The sequence below is a fragment of the Gymnoscopelus braueri genome (genome assembly GCF_963280865.1).
Source record: "Gymnoscopelus braueri genome assembly, chromosome: 3".
NCBI lineage: Eukaryota > Metazoa > Chordata > Actinopteri > Myctophiformes > Myctophidae > Gymnoscopelus > Gymnoscopelus braueri.
In genome coordinates this window covers 33700895-33715984 of record NC_137612.1, presented here as the reverse complement: position 1 = coordinate 33715984, position 15090 = coordinate 33700895, and the positions used below count along the sequence as shown (strand labels likewise).

At 43.9% G+C, this 15090-nt stretch overlaps 1 protein-coding gene across 2 annotated transcripts in view; it reads left to right on the top strand.

Annotated features, from left to right (window-relative positions):
- LOC308081707 (CTTNBP2 N-terminal-like protein) overlaps nt 1-3779 on the top strand; it is a 33554-nt gene extending 29775 nt beyond the window's left edge. For both annotated transcript variants that reach the window (XM_080423312.1, XM_080423311.1), the window contains exon 7: nt 843-3779. In XM_080423312.1, coding sequence (XP_080279438.1) covers nt 843-2114 — 1272 coding nt within the window. In that variant the 3' untranslated portion in view covers nt 2115-3779. The remainder of the gene's footprint in view (nt 1-842) is intronic.
- The last annotated feature ends 11311 nt before the right edge of the window (nt 3780-15090 follow it).

Genomic DNA, 15090 nt, shown 5'->3' with positions numbered 1-15090 from the left:
CTCAAATCTTTGCTTCTGGGGATTCTACAAATCTTCTAAATCCTAACATTTTTTTTTACTCGTGTTGCTATAATATCGGTGGTTCTCAAACAGTTTTCCGACGCCCAAAATGATATATATTTGTCCACGGACCCCCATCTCAAAATCTATCTTGTTCCAGGGACCCGCACCAGAAGCAAAGATTTGAGTTAAAAATGTTCGCTTTAAACCATATATATTTTCAAAGATTTGCACACATTTTCACGATTATTCAAAAATAGCAGATCAACAAGCTCGTAGCGTGGCACTCGCTATGAGCTTGTAGATCTGCTATTTTTGTCACCTGACACCTTCGCTGGAGTTCTGTCTTGGTGCATTGACGGCGCAGCGCACTGGTGTAGGAGCCTCATTATTGCACCGTGATTGCTATAGACCTGGAAATGGGATAAAATACTTTGGAAAAGTTACAGGAGGAAAGTTTTGGAAATTCATTGTTGAAAATGTGAGGGAACCCAGTATTACTACAACACTGCTTCTCTGCACCATGTAGCTGCACTAATAATTTAGATAGGCCTGGCAGAGACTATGTTTTCGAGACTATGTTTTTATTTTGACCAAAGTTTGCAGTATTTTAACCCATTAAGACCTGAGGTTCAGATTCTACAAAATGTCTTCTAAATCCTAACAGTTTTTTTTGAAAAAACTTATGTTACTATGTTTAGTTTTTCAAACTAAATTAAATGGATGGAGAAACATTCTCGCCAACGTTTGATTTGTGTAAATGTTTCACAATGACCACCACATTTTCCTCTTTGGAGATACGTAGATAGCTAACGTAGGCGTCGTCTCCTTCTCCCATCCAGGTAGAGGAGCTGAGGAGAAAGCTGGAGGCGGCGAACACAGCGGGAGGAGGAGTAAGGCAGGAGCAGAAGGTCAGTGGTCAGTGGTCAGTGGAGCCAGGGAGAAAGGAGGAGGCGCTGACCAGGAGAGTGCCACTGGCCAAGACCAGAGCGGACACCATTCAAGTGGACGACATCGAGGAGGAAGAAGGAGGCCTCCTGCCCGTCTGGCCCAGTGTGAACGGTCACCGCTGTCCCACGGAGACCAACGGGCACCACCACCCCGATAATAGCGTCCTCTCAGAGAAGCTGTGTGTGGAGAACAGGGACGACACTGTCGCTCCTCCTGTCCCCCCTCCTCACACCCAGACCTCGCTCCTCTCCCCCAGCGGTACGGACACCTCTTCTCTCTCCCCCTCCCCCTGCGCCTCTCCCGTCCCGGGCAACCAGTCACCAGGCGGCACCAGCCCCGTCCCCGGAGGCTACCAGTCCTCCTACCAGGCCGGCATCAACCAGCGCTTCCACGCCGCTCGTCACAAGTTCCAGGGCACGGCGGACCCCGAGTCGCCCCAGCCTCAGCCTCAGCCTCAGCCGCAGCCTCAGCCTCAGCCTCAGCCTCAGCCTCAGCCTCAGCCTCAGCCTCAGTCTCAGCCTCAGCCTCAGCCTCAGCCTCAGCCTCAGCCTCAGCCTCAGCCTCAGTCTCAGTCTCAGTCTCAGCCCCAGCCTCAGCCTCAGCCTCAGTCTCAGTCTCAGTCTCAGTCTCAGCCTCAGCCTCAGTCTCAGCCTCAGTCTCAGTCCCTTCAGGCCAGCCAGCCTGCATCGTCTCCCCAGTCCTCAAAGGAGCCCTCCCCCTCCCCCTCGCCCAGCCCCTCGCCCCCGGAGGCCAGCCCGGTGAAGCAGCTGGCCCGCAGCACCGTCACCCAGGTCCTGTCTCGTTTCACCACGGTACAGCAGAGCGTGGCGGCCAAACTCACTCCCACGCCCAACAACTCCCCCTTCGGCACGGACTACCGCAACCTGGCGGCCCCTTTGTCTCCGGTGATCGGGAGGGCCGCCTCCGGAGGAGTTCTCCCCCCCCAGGGCGTCCGGTCGCCCATCATCCCCAGGGCGGACAGGGGCAACCCTCCGCCCATTCCCCCCAAAAAGCCCGGCCTGGCCCAGGCTCCGGCCTCGCCCGCCCCGGTGCCCAGGTCGGCCGGTCACTTCTCCGACAGCCCCCCCCTGTCGGCCAGCTGTGGCCTCACCTCCAGCCAGGAGGGAGTCAAGGAACTGGACATGGTGGTCTCCTCTAATTAAGTTTGACCAGTCGATTGACTGATAGGTCAGTTAATTAGCCAACTGCTGCTCTGCTTGTGAAATATGATGCAATCTATATCAGTGATTCTCAACCTTTTTTCTTTTCAAGGACCCCCAGTTTGATAGGCATCAGACCAGTGGTTCTCTACATTTTCAGGCCGCAACCCCCCAAAACAATCATATTTGAACTGGGGACCCCCCCCCCCCCCCCCCACCCTGACAAGCACTTGGAATGCAAGAGGCATTACATTTAGTTTGACTCGGTGCCACAGATAAATATTGTGAAAATAGCAGATCTTGTAGATCAGCTATTTTCACAATTTTTGCCACTGTCTTATATTATTTGACAATTTGGCCAATGTTTGACCAGATTTTATAGAAGTTTGTTGATTATTTTTGATGCAGTAATGGTGTTTTTCATGTCTTTCTAAAAAAATATATTTTAAAGATATTTTTAAATATATTTCCGTATACGGAAATGACGAACAGATGACACTGACAGTTTGGGAGACTGTGGAACAACAGTCTGGCTACGCGAGACTAACACAATCCCCATGTATCTCTGGGACACCAATCTACACTGTAAAAATCCTCAGTGTTTATTTAACTCAGACCCATATACAGACCCATAAGGGTCCATTTAGACCCCTGGTACTTGCACCCTATGTTGAGAAACAGTGATCTACTGTATCTCATCATTTTGATTAAGGTACTGTGTTATCTTTATGCTTGTTATGAGCAGAACTTCCCTTCAACACTGTCCGGTTATTTTGTATTCATATTTATTTGTTTGTTTTTGTATGCAGTATTGAAGTAATTTGTGCTGAGCTGGTACTGTTAAGAAATCGTTTTAGCCTTACGTCATGGAATGGTTTTTGAATGTGCCATTCTTCATATAAAAAATATATATATATATATTATTTGTGTTAAATATGAAACGATGTTGTATAAAGCAGGTACGGCTAATCATTTATTTGATGGTGTCATGTATTCCAAAGAATAGAAGACAAACCAAATCTATGGCCCTTTACCTACTTTATCGCCAAGTATTACTCCTATTACACCAAATAGCCTTTGGACCAATGTATATTGTTACAAATGAGTGTGCACTCATAGCTGTCTTTCATAAGAATGTATAGTTTATTTTTTACAACTTTTTTCAGTGATTCATGTATAATAGTTTGTACAGAGGCATTCATTATTTTGTACTGCGCTTCATGTATCATTAATGCATTAGTAGTCGAGCTGGAGAGGTGAGACCTACTTAACCCATTAAGACCGGGAAAGCATCTGTCGTTTTAGATTTGAACCATTTGAACCATTATTTTATGCTTTGGCTATTTTTGGAAAAATCTTAAAATTTGTGCAAATCTTTGAATTTTTCAAAGCGAACATTTGTAAAATATTTTGTTCCAGTGACCCCCAGAAGAAAAGATTTGAGTAAAAAATAAATAAATAATATATGTATTCAAAGATTTTGCACAAATGTTCAAGATTTTAATAGCCCAAAGTATAAAATAATAGTTATAGCTATAAAAAATCTAAAATGAATAAATAAATGATATGAAACTATGATGAAGTATTTTAGTGACTTGTCATACCAAAACACTATGTTTGTTATCTTATCCTTTTACAATGTTATATACATGCTGGAAAGTGGCTCAATCAATAAATTGATCACCCTAATTATTTGGCTTGTATTTATTTATTTACTTACCGGTATGTATTATATTGCAGGAACATGGTGCTGGCACTAGGTGGCAATATGGGATCTGAGTTGTAGTTTTACCACAGTTAAAGTTACTTTAAATCCAGGATGGTATTCCTTATAACATAAGGAATATTAAAATAAAACAATAGCGTGCTATTATGTTGTTATGTTATGATATATTGTATGTACAGGTAGGCATGTGTTATTACCTTAATTAATTACGACATAATTACTATGTTAACCAGCATGTATTCATATTTCTAGCCTCTTGGACGCATGTAAGCAGACAGATTAAAGAATATGTGTGTTAGAATTTCTTGTATAGTAGATCCAGTTAAGTATTATTATATTGAGTTATGATAACTCAAAATACTACATCTATTCTAGGTGGAAGGAGTGGAACACTGCTGTGTCTTTTTTTTGTTCCTCTTAGTTTTATCTGTGTGCTTGTGTGTGTGTACGTGCGCGCATGTGTGTGCGTGCGTGCATGTGTGTGTGCACGCATGTGTGTGTGCACGCGTACGCGTGTCTGGGAGGCTAATGGGACAGCGGTAAGCGAAATAATACTTCAACTCCTGCTAAGTCACTTGTGCAAGTGCAACACGGTTATGAAATCCATATACGGGAATGAACAGAAATAGAAATAATGGATGTTATTCTGCACCTCATTTGGGGGTATAAAACATCATGCATTGATGACATTCTTGGGGTGGGTCTTTAAATGATCCCATCTGACAAAATGAGAGAGCTGGGGACGGTGTGGGAAGTTGTGAAACTACAAACAAAGCAAACTGCATTTTTCACACACACAAAATATTCACAAAATGTGAAAGATATTTGGGGATTGATTTCCTTGGCCTGCATAGTGTACACGATAAATTTGGCGCCGATCGGTGTAGTGGTTCTCAAAACCTTTTAATTTCAAGGATCTCCAGTTTGGTATGCATAGCATATCAGGCCATGGACCCCATAACCCTGAGAGCTGGTTCCATTTGTACACTCATACACTCTCATTTACAGACCTGTAAGGGTCCATTTGGTTCCAAGCTCTCAATCATTTAGCTGGGGAGCGGGGACCCCCTTATGGACCCCCAAATGGACCCTTATGGTTCCATTTGTTCACTCTCAGAGTTACAGACCTGTAAGGGTCCATTTGGTTCCTAACTATGAATAATTTAGCTGGGGACCCCCTGGAACCCCCTCAAGGACCCCTGGGGGTCCCCGGACCCCACTTTGAGAACCACTGGTGCAATTGTTTGCAAGATTAGCCATGGAAAGACACACATTTACACACAGACACACACAAACGTTTGGGGGACATTCCGTACATACTGTATGGATGAAGGCTCTTTTAGACCCTAACCCTATAAACCTAACCCCATTTAGGCACTACACCGTAAACATTAAAGCGGAAGTGTGAGGTAGCATAAAGGCGGTTTGTAGTGATACGCTGTGCTCAGGGGGAAAAAAACATCTTGGAGGACACGGCCATTATTCACAAGCATGTTTTAAAGACTAACATCTAAAAGAACACATCAAAAGCTATAGGAGACAACTGTTTAGTGTGAAATGTGGTGGTGATCTAGTGCTTAGCCTCTGAATGCAAAGGTTCCTTTTTTGAATCCCAAGCCTTCCACCACTTAAACCCTCTTAGACTTATTTCTATGTACGATCTACAAGCTCACAATGCGTTGATCTGCCATTTTTGCAGAATATTTACCTGTTTTTTGCCAAATGTTTACCTATTATTTATGATGACATGCCTGGAGTGGTTTGAAGGCTAACACATCACAGAGCACTTCATTTGTTGCGTGTGACGTTGTTGTGGTCCAGTGGTCTAGTACTGTCTCTCTATGCAGAGGTTCCTGGTTCGAGTCCCTGGCATCCTGTGGATAAAGGCTACTTTGACATTTTGAAGTATTCATATAAGCTTCATAGCACTAGTTGACAGCAACGGCAAGCAGCTGTTTTGTTGAGTGATGTTCAAATATCTCGTTTGTCTTCTGCATCTGAAATGTAAGCAAGATAAGGTTTTTCTAGGCATAAATTCCAACCTTTAACTCAGGAAACAGGGAGAGAGACACAATCCCTCCCGATGGACCTCCGTTACAGCCTACCTTGGTGGCGTGGGAATCGAACCTGCCAGCCATAATAATAATAATAATGGATTTTATTTATAATGCACTTTACATTTGTGTAAATCTCAAAGTGCTGAAGCAGATCTAAGCAGATCTACAGTGATGCACCATACCATGCTATTTCAGGCACCTTTGGGCCCTCAAGAGGTGCCTGCTTTTGAGTCTCTACCTCTATTGTTCTGGAAGCTTTGCTTACCATAAATCATAAGACTGGTGAGGATCACTTAGACTCTTTCTTTTTAAAGACAGCGGCACCTCTTATTGCAGAGCACATACTGTAGCTCATATTTTTTGATTATATTTCTATTTCATTAAATAGTTTCCCTCATATTTGGAAACTTGCGCACGTCCTTCCACTTCACAAAGGTGGTGATAGACAAGAGCTAAATAATTACAGATATACTGTGTCGCTGACTCAGCTCATCTTGCCACCAGGAAGCTGCAGCTTGCTTTTAATGCTCTCCAGGTTGCCCTGGTTCTAAATGCAAGTCAAACTAAATTCATGCTGTTCACTAGGTTAAAACCACCAACCTTATATAGTCATAACCTCTTCAAGTGATGCTACAATAGAAAGGGTCTCGGAATACAATCACCTGGGCATCTGGCTAGATGAGAAATTGTGTTTTAAATTTCACATTGATAACCTTGTCTTGAGACAGAAAAAAAGGGTTTCTCTATAGAAATAAATCATGCTTTCCTGCATCCAGTAGGAAAACAATTATTGAAGCCACTTTTCTCTCGGTTTTAGACTATGGAGACATTATTTATAGAACTGCTGCTCCATCAATTTTAAAGCGCCTCGACACAGTGTACCATTCTGCCCTAAGATGGGTCACTGGTGACACCTATATGGTACCCATCACTGTACACTCTATGGGAACGCAGGCTTATCCTCTCTATCTGAGAGGCGTGATAAGCACTGGTATCTATTTATTTTTAAAGCCATATCAGGAATGCTCCCCCCCTTATATTTGTTTTATGTTGGTTCAGAACCCTATTACATACCAGACCCGCTCGAGTGACCTCCTGACGCTCAAGGTTCCTTTTGCGCAGACTGAGTTAGGCAAGACAGCATTTTCTGTCAGTGCTCCATCTGCCTGGAATGAGCTCCAGAGGTCCTTGAAAATCAAATCACTTCCATCATTAGGTAATTTCAGGGAAATGATTTCCAACATTTTTGTCCAGGATTGTAATTGCTTTATTTAATTTTGGTATATCTGTTCTAGTTCTTTCTTTTAGTTTTTTGAGTTCTTTCTGTATTCTGATTCATGTATTTTTATGTTGCTGTATGTGAATGTCTATTCCTGTTGATTACTGTGTTCTGTATCTCGGCTATATTGAAAATGAGGGCCTGCCCCTCGACTGTAGTCCGAGCTGAAATTCTGATGATTTGGGTTTCAGCCTAATCTGACCTCCATTGACTTCCATTATAAAATTCCACTTTTGAAAAGTTAAACATTTCAAAAAGCATAAAATATACAGTATGTGAAAGGGAGTTACTTCCTTGGTAAACTGGCAGTGTGCACAACACATTTGGTGTTGATCGGTCCAGCGTGGTCTGCAAGATTCACTCTGGACACACACATGCCACCAAAATGTGGAATACCCTACCAACAGTAATAAAAAAAGTGTGAATCTTTACTCTCCTTCAAAACTTTACTTTAACTTTACTCTCCTTCTTACAGGTGGCTGCAATTCAGAGGACCCCATGGAAACAAGCCATAGTGCTTTCTTGGGTTTAATCCTTTTAGCATCCTTTTGTATAGAACTGTATTTTCTTGACTGTGCTTTTTTGCAAACTGTTAATTAATAAAGTATTCAATCAATCAATCAATCAATCAATCAGACCTGGCTGCTTGTTTCTCTCGCAAAACCTGGCGACGCTGTCCACATGGAGTATCTTACGAGGCGGATGAACAAGTGGACCAAGTGTGTGTCTCGGCCGCTGTCTGTCTGTCTGTCTGTCTGTCTGTCTGTCTGTCTGTCTGTCTGTCTGTCTGTCTGTCTGTCTGTCTGTCCATAGCCGTGGGAAGTGAGGGTGCTGAGGGGGCTGCAGCACCCCCTGAAAATAAAGTATAAAAAAATAAAAAATTATATTAAAAATATATATATAATGTGCCTGTTGTTGTTGGTCGTTATTTGGGGGGATTTAGTGCAATGAGTGTTCTGGAACCGAATTAACCGAATTAAATTAACAAAATAACCCCAGAAACCACAAATTTCCACACGTGCATGCATGCGCATACAGCACCCGTAACCTATAACGTCTTCCCACGGCCCTGCCCACATACAGCTCAAGTGGAGTTAGGAGGTTTTTGCCAGACCCAGGGGGTCGGCCTACATGAGGCTTTGTCGGTCTGTCCCTCTTTTCCTACCTGTCACTCTTTTCCTACCTGTCCCCTTGATTGGCCAAGCTTCGCGTGACGTATCTTCAGATTTCAACCACTAGGGGTCTGGCAGTGCTCCGAGGAGCACTTTTTCTAGTTTAAAAACAATTTGTCAAGAAAAAATTACAAAAAAAATATCTCCACATTAATGGTTAAAAAACCTCCTAACCCTAATCCCAGCTTGGCCAATCAAGGGGACAGGTAGGAAAAGAGGGACAGGTAGGGAAAGAGGGACAGGTAGGGAAAGAGGGACAGGTAGGAAAAGAGGGACAGACCGACAAAGCCTCATGTAGGCCGACCCCCTGGGTCTGGCAAAAACATAAACAATGTCTGGTTTATTTTTTTTGAATTCTCACATGGAATTTGGATGAGGCTGGAGCCTTGCCTTTTTTCCTTTTATATTTGATATATTTAACTTCAATGTTATAATGGAAGTCAATGGCAGTCAGATCGGGCTGAAACCTTGCCCAAATATGGAGTCATTATGTCATAGTTGACTGACGTCACAGATTGGTCACATGAAGTCTGACATCCACGTGAGGCCGCACCCCTTATTGGACCCTGTCTTATTTATATTATTTATTTGTTGCTGTTGTTAGTCATGGCTTCCAGTTCCCACCTGATGTTGTGTGGGAGTTCTGATTGGTCCAGATCGTACTGAATAACTGCTAGTTTGCATACTGTCTTCAGACTAGGACTTAAGTCTAACATGTACAGGTCAGCAGGTCCGTTTTCTCCTCCAGAGAGGATGATACGATCTCCCACAATGCAACAGCACATCCCATACATCCCACACGGTCTTTTCCCTTTGGGCTCAACCCTCTTCCAGGAGAAGGTCTTTGGACTGAATTTCCACAGATCATTGAGGTTGGTATTATCACTATTTACTCCACCAAATATGTACAGCTCTCCATTGTAGGTAACGGCTGAATGACCAAAGCGTCTTTCTGAAAGAAGCTGTGCAGAAGGTGTGTTCAGCCAGCAGTTGGTCTCTGTGTCAAACACTCTGATGTTGTTGCTAGAGTAGGCTCCGCCCCCGAATACAAACATCTTTGTCCCGATGATGGTGGCAGAGTGATGTGAAGAAGCAGGAGGTGAAGTGCCTCTGGTGTTAATTAAAGACCAGACCATTGTGGTGGTGTCCAACTTGTATATGTCATTATGCCATACAGCCCCATTGTGTCCTCCATGGACACACATGACCTTCCCCAAGACACAGGCTTTGTGGTTCCTCCCCTCCTCTGGAACAGTTCCAGAAACCTTGGGCTTGAACCATCTGTGGGCGTCGACATCAAATGCATAAAGCACATTGCAGTATTTCCTTGTGTCATAATCATAACCCCCCCAGATGTAGATCCTATCTTCTATCAGCACAGCTGTGTGGCCGCTGCGATTGGATGGAACCTTAATGTGAAATTCTCCTCTTCCAGTTGTCACTGGGGTCAACTTTCTCCAGCGTAAAGCCACTGTGTTGAAGATGTGAACATCAATCCGATCCTTGTTGATGTTGTTACGGTACCGTCCAAATGAGTAGACTTTATCTCCCACGGCAACAGCAGCAGCTTGACCGCCTAACACTGGTCCTCTGTTCAGATTTAGCTTCCAGTAGAACATTTCTCACAAGAGCTCCTCCAGGGAATTAGATTCTTCAAGTCTCGTTGTGTAACAGAATGGAGTCCTAATGTGTGCTCTACCACTTATATTGGTTCATTTGCACAAGTGTCATGCAAAGTTTGACCAATCCGCTGATGGGTCCGGCTGGCCAATCAAGGAAGTCGATGCCTGTTGATGTCCCTAATATGGTAAATTGATCATCATAGCAACCCCAGCCAGACAGGCTCTACACAGCAGACAGACAGGCTCTACACTAGTGATGAGCGGGTCGACCCGTAACCCGCGGGACCCGCGGGTCAACCCGCGGCGCGGGTGGGTCGAGTCAGGATTTCAGAGGAAATTATGCGGGCTATGGGTGAGCGGGTCAGCCGCTCTCACACGCAAAGAAAAAAAAAAAACCTATTTTGAACAACATGCTTGTTTATTCAGCCCATGACAATGTTGTGCTACTGTAGACATTTAAAGGGACTTTGGGTACTTAAAAGAGCGCTATATAATATATATATATATTCCCACCGCGGGTCGCGGGGCGGGTTGAGCCATAGATTTATATATGGGCTCGCGGGGCGGGTTGAGGCGGGTTGGGTTCCGTCGCGGGTTGGGGCGGGGCGGGTCATGAAAAAACCCGACCCGCACATCACTACTCTACACAGCAGACAGACAGGCTCTACACAGCAGAGAGACAGGCTCTACACCACAGAGAGACAGGCTCTAGACAGCAGAGAGACAGGCTCTACACAGCAGACAGACAGGCTCTACACAGCAGACAGACAGGCTCTACACAGCAGACAGACAGGCTCTACACAGCAGACAGACAGGCTCTAGAAAGCAGAGAGACAGGCTCTACACAGCAGAGAGACAGACAGGGGGTCCTCAGAGTTACTACAGGGGGTCCGCCAAATCTTTGTGTGATATGATTTTGTTTTTTTTACATTAACCACTTGAACCCTAGTATCCCATTTCTGAGGAGAACTTTAGCCAAAAATAGCAGATCTACAAGCTCACAACGAGAGATCGGCTCGTAGATCGGCTATTTTTGGCCAGGAGTTATAGTGGGGGAAAAAAGAGCAGCACAACTTTATCTGAAACACAATTTTATACAATTTAGAGGGTGTCCCTGCTTCATCTCTCTCTCAGCTAGGGGGTCCTTGGCCTGCATCGCAATGCGACACGTTGTGAGCTTGTGGCTTTAAAAAAAAAAAAAAAAAAAAAAGCCTATATTGACATGGCCAAAATATTCCTTGGAAATGCAGGTTCCACACAGAGATTCCAGACTAATATCTACACAGTGACATTAGTCTGGCCATGCCAGGCTAGTGACTTAATACATTGTCAGATACTTGAATGTGTCCTTATATTATCACTTTACCCACATACATAGCCGTGGGAAGTGGGGGTGCTGAGGGGGCTGCAGCACCCCCTGAAAATAAAGTATGAAAAATAAAAAATATATATTTAAAAAGAATCATAAAGAAAAAAATTCAAAACAACGTGCCTGTTGTTGTTGGTCGTTATTGGGGGGGGATTTAGTGCAATGAGTGTTCTGGAACCGAATTAAATAAACAAAATAACCCCAGAAATGCGCATACAGCACCCGTAACCTATAAGGTCTTCCCACGGCCCTGAGTCTGTCTGTCCGTCTGTCTGTCTGTCTCTCAAACTAAATCTACCTCGTTTAGGAGCGGGGCTGGGAATGGGGGACGGGTCACCTCTTCTCCCGCTCAGCTCACCTAATTAACATTCCAGCGTGGGACAGCAGGCCTGCATCCCAAAGCCAACGCCGGCCCCCGTCTGCTCCTCCAGCAAAGCCCGCTTTCCCTGGGACTCCGTAAACACAAGGCTCAGCATGATGAGCTGTGAGGGTCCGCGTCCGAGCTGCTGTGACAGCCTTGCATTGGCCACAAGTTGTTGCCTACTCTACAGCAGTGGTTCTCAAAGTGGGGGTCCGGGGACCCCCAGGGGTCCTTGAGGAAGTTCCAGGGGGTCCCCAGCAAAATGATAGATAGTTAGGAACCAAATGGACCATTATGGGTCTGTAACTCTGAGAGTGTACAAATGGACCCTAACGGGTCCATTTGGTTCCATTTGTACACTCTCAGAGTTAAATTAACATTGATTTTACAATATAAATTGGGGTCCCAGAGATAGAAATGCCATAAAATGGGGGTCCATAGCTTAAAATGCATGTCAACTGGGGGGGTCCTTGAAATGAAAATGGTTATAAATCACTGATAGAGCCGTAAAAATCTTCTCTTATGGGGGTCCTTGGCATATCTTTTCAAATGGGAGTCCGTCAATTTGGGGGTCCTTGACATGAAATAGTTTGAGAACCACTGCTCTACTGTACTGCACTGTCTTGTCAAACGTCTTCATTTCAAGGACCTCCATAACTCTGAGAGTTACAGACCTGTAAGGGTCTATTTGGGATCCTGAGGGTCCCCGGGACCCCACTTTGAGAACCACTGCCCTACTAGACTGTACTGAAGTAGGCTACTGTAATGTTGTCTCCTGCTAGGGAGAGTATGTAGATATCTGTGATTTTTTTCTTTTGACATGTTTCCTTTTCTTCCTTTCCTTTTCTTATGTGCACAGGTAGATTAGCTGATTATCTGATTCTCTTAATAAGAAAAAGAGGTTGCGCATCAACAATGGGTTTTCTCAGTGGAGTGCTTGACCCAAAGTCCAGTATACATATCAAAAGAAGGAATAAAAAAAAAAAATCACACCCTGTGTGAAGTGGGCGGTGTCTTGCTAGCTAATCACAATACTGAATGGAGTCGATCAATCATGTACAAAGGATAAATACATTTATTGAAACACTCTTTATGATGGACAAAACCATAACTCGAAAAAAACCAATATTTGGTTTTTTTCGAGTTATGGTTGCTTATATAGGGCTATGCACATGTGTCATGTGACACTGGCCAATCACAGTCCTGAATAGGCTGTGATTGGCCAATCACATCACAGGATAATTCTACTAATTTCCTGGGCCCAGATCACAGCGCAGGAAAATGTACATTTTTCCAAATCTCACTTATAGGGGCGGTTTCACCGCCCAAAAAGTATTGGCACACCAATAAAATAAACGTTTACGCGTTTCGGCTATGAGCCTTCCTCAGAGCATTATTGGTGTGCCAATAAAAATTCAAAAAAAGTAGATGTGAAAGAAATGTGAGTACTTTGTCCTCCATTTAATTGAAATTCTGGGATGTGCTACTCTTTCGGGATTTTTAAGAAATTCCTTCTTTTGATATTTATCTGATTCTCTTGTCAGGGTTCAAACAACCCAGTCTTTTACTGTATTTATCAAGGTCTTCATGCCACTATCAACTCCTAAAAAGCATCAATATTGTTTTGAGCCTGTTGTGACAGGCTATAATATCCTAAACAGTAAGATCATTAGAGATTGGATTGACAGTGTGACAGGATTTGGCTGTGTAAGCCAGTATCATGGTCAGTATGAAGTCAGTGTCATGGTCAGTATCAAGTCAGTGTCATAGTCAGTATCAAGTCAGTGTCATGGTCAGTATCGTGGTCAGTGTTATGGTCAGTGTCATGGTCAGTGTCATGGTCAGCGTCAGGTCAGTATCATGTCAGTATCATGTCAGTATCATGGTCAGTATCATGTCAGTATCATTGTCAGTATCATGGTCAGTATCATGTCAGTATCATGTCAGTATCATGGTCATTATCATGTCAGTATCATGGTCAGTGTCATGGTCAGTATCATGTCAGTATCATGGTCAGTGTCATGGTCAGTATCATGGTCAGCATCATGTCAGTATCATGTCAGTATCATGGTCAGTGTCATGGTCATTATCATGGTCAGTATCATGTCAGTATCATGGTCAGTATCATGTCAGTATCATGGTCAGTATCATGGTCAGTATCATGTCAGTATCATGGTCAGTATCATGGTCAGTATCATGTCAGTATCATGGGCAGTGTCATGGTCAGTATCATGGTCAGTATCATGTCAGTATCATGGTCAGTGTCATGTCAGTATGATGGTCAGTGTCATGGTCAGTATCATGGTCAGTATCATGGTCAGTATCATGGTCAGTGTCATGGTCAGTATCATGTCAGTATCATGGTCAGTATCATGGTCAGTATCATGTCAGTATCATGTCAGTATCATGGTCATTATCATGTCAGTATCATGGTCAGTATCATGTCAGTATCATGGTCAGTATCATGTCAGTATCATGGTCAGTATCATGTCAGTATCATGGTCAGTGTCATGTCAGTATCATGGTCAGTGTCATGGTCAGTATCATGGTCAGTATCATGTCAGTAGTATCATATCAGTAGTATCATGTCAGTAGTATTATTTCAGTATCATGGTCAGTATGATGGTCAGTGTCATGATACTCTCAAAGTGGTGTCCAGGGAGTCCCCCAGAAAAAATTAGTTAATATAGCATCAAAAAATGTTTATAGCCTACATATCGGCTATTTAAAAATAGCCGATCTACAAGCACACAACGTGTCCCATATTTTCAAATGGGGGTCCGTGGCCAAAATACATATTAATTTGGGTGTCCTTGACATGAAAATGTTTGAGAACCAATGTCCTAAACAATACTTTCATCAGAATTCAGCTGTGTAAGCAATGAGTCATGACCTACAGTGGGTTTGCGGCCCTCCTGGTAGGACACTAAAGACAAGTGAGGAGATTACAATTCTTATTTGGGTCCCAGTCCTTATAAATATGCTCAAGACGGACCAAAATAGCAAGGGACTGATGCAAAGAACTCCAACTCCCATTGGGGGTGCTTAAGCAAATTAAGTGGGACGCTGTTTGTGTGTGTCCGTGTGTGTCCGCGTGTGTGTGTGTGTGTGTGTTTGTGCGTGTGCATGCGCGTGCGCGCGTGTGCGTGTGCGTGTGCGTGTGTCACATGTAACATGACTTGATTTAAAGGGAAAATGTACAGCTGTCCTCATTGGGACTCCTGTAACGACCAAACAATGATATGCCTGCCTGTCTGTTTGTCTGTTTGTCTATCTGTCCGTCTCTTTGTCTATCTGTCCGTCTCTTTGTCTGTCCGTCCGTCCGTCCGTCCGTCCGTCCGTCCGTCCGTCCGTCCGTCCGTCCGTCTGACCTGTCTGTCCGTCCGTCTGTCC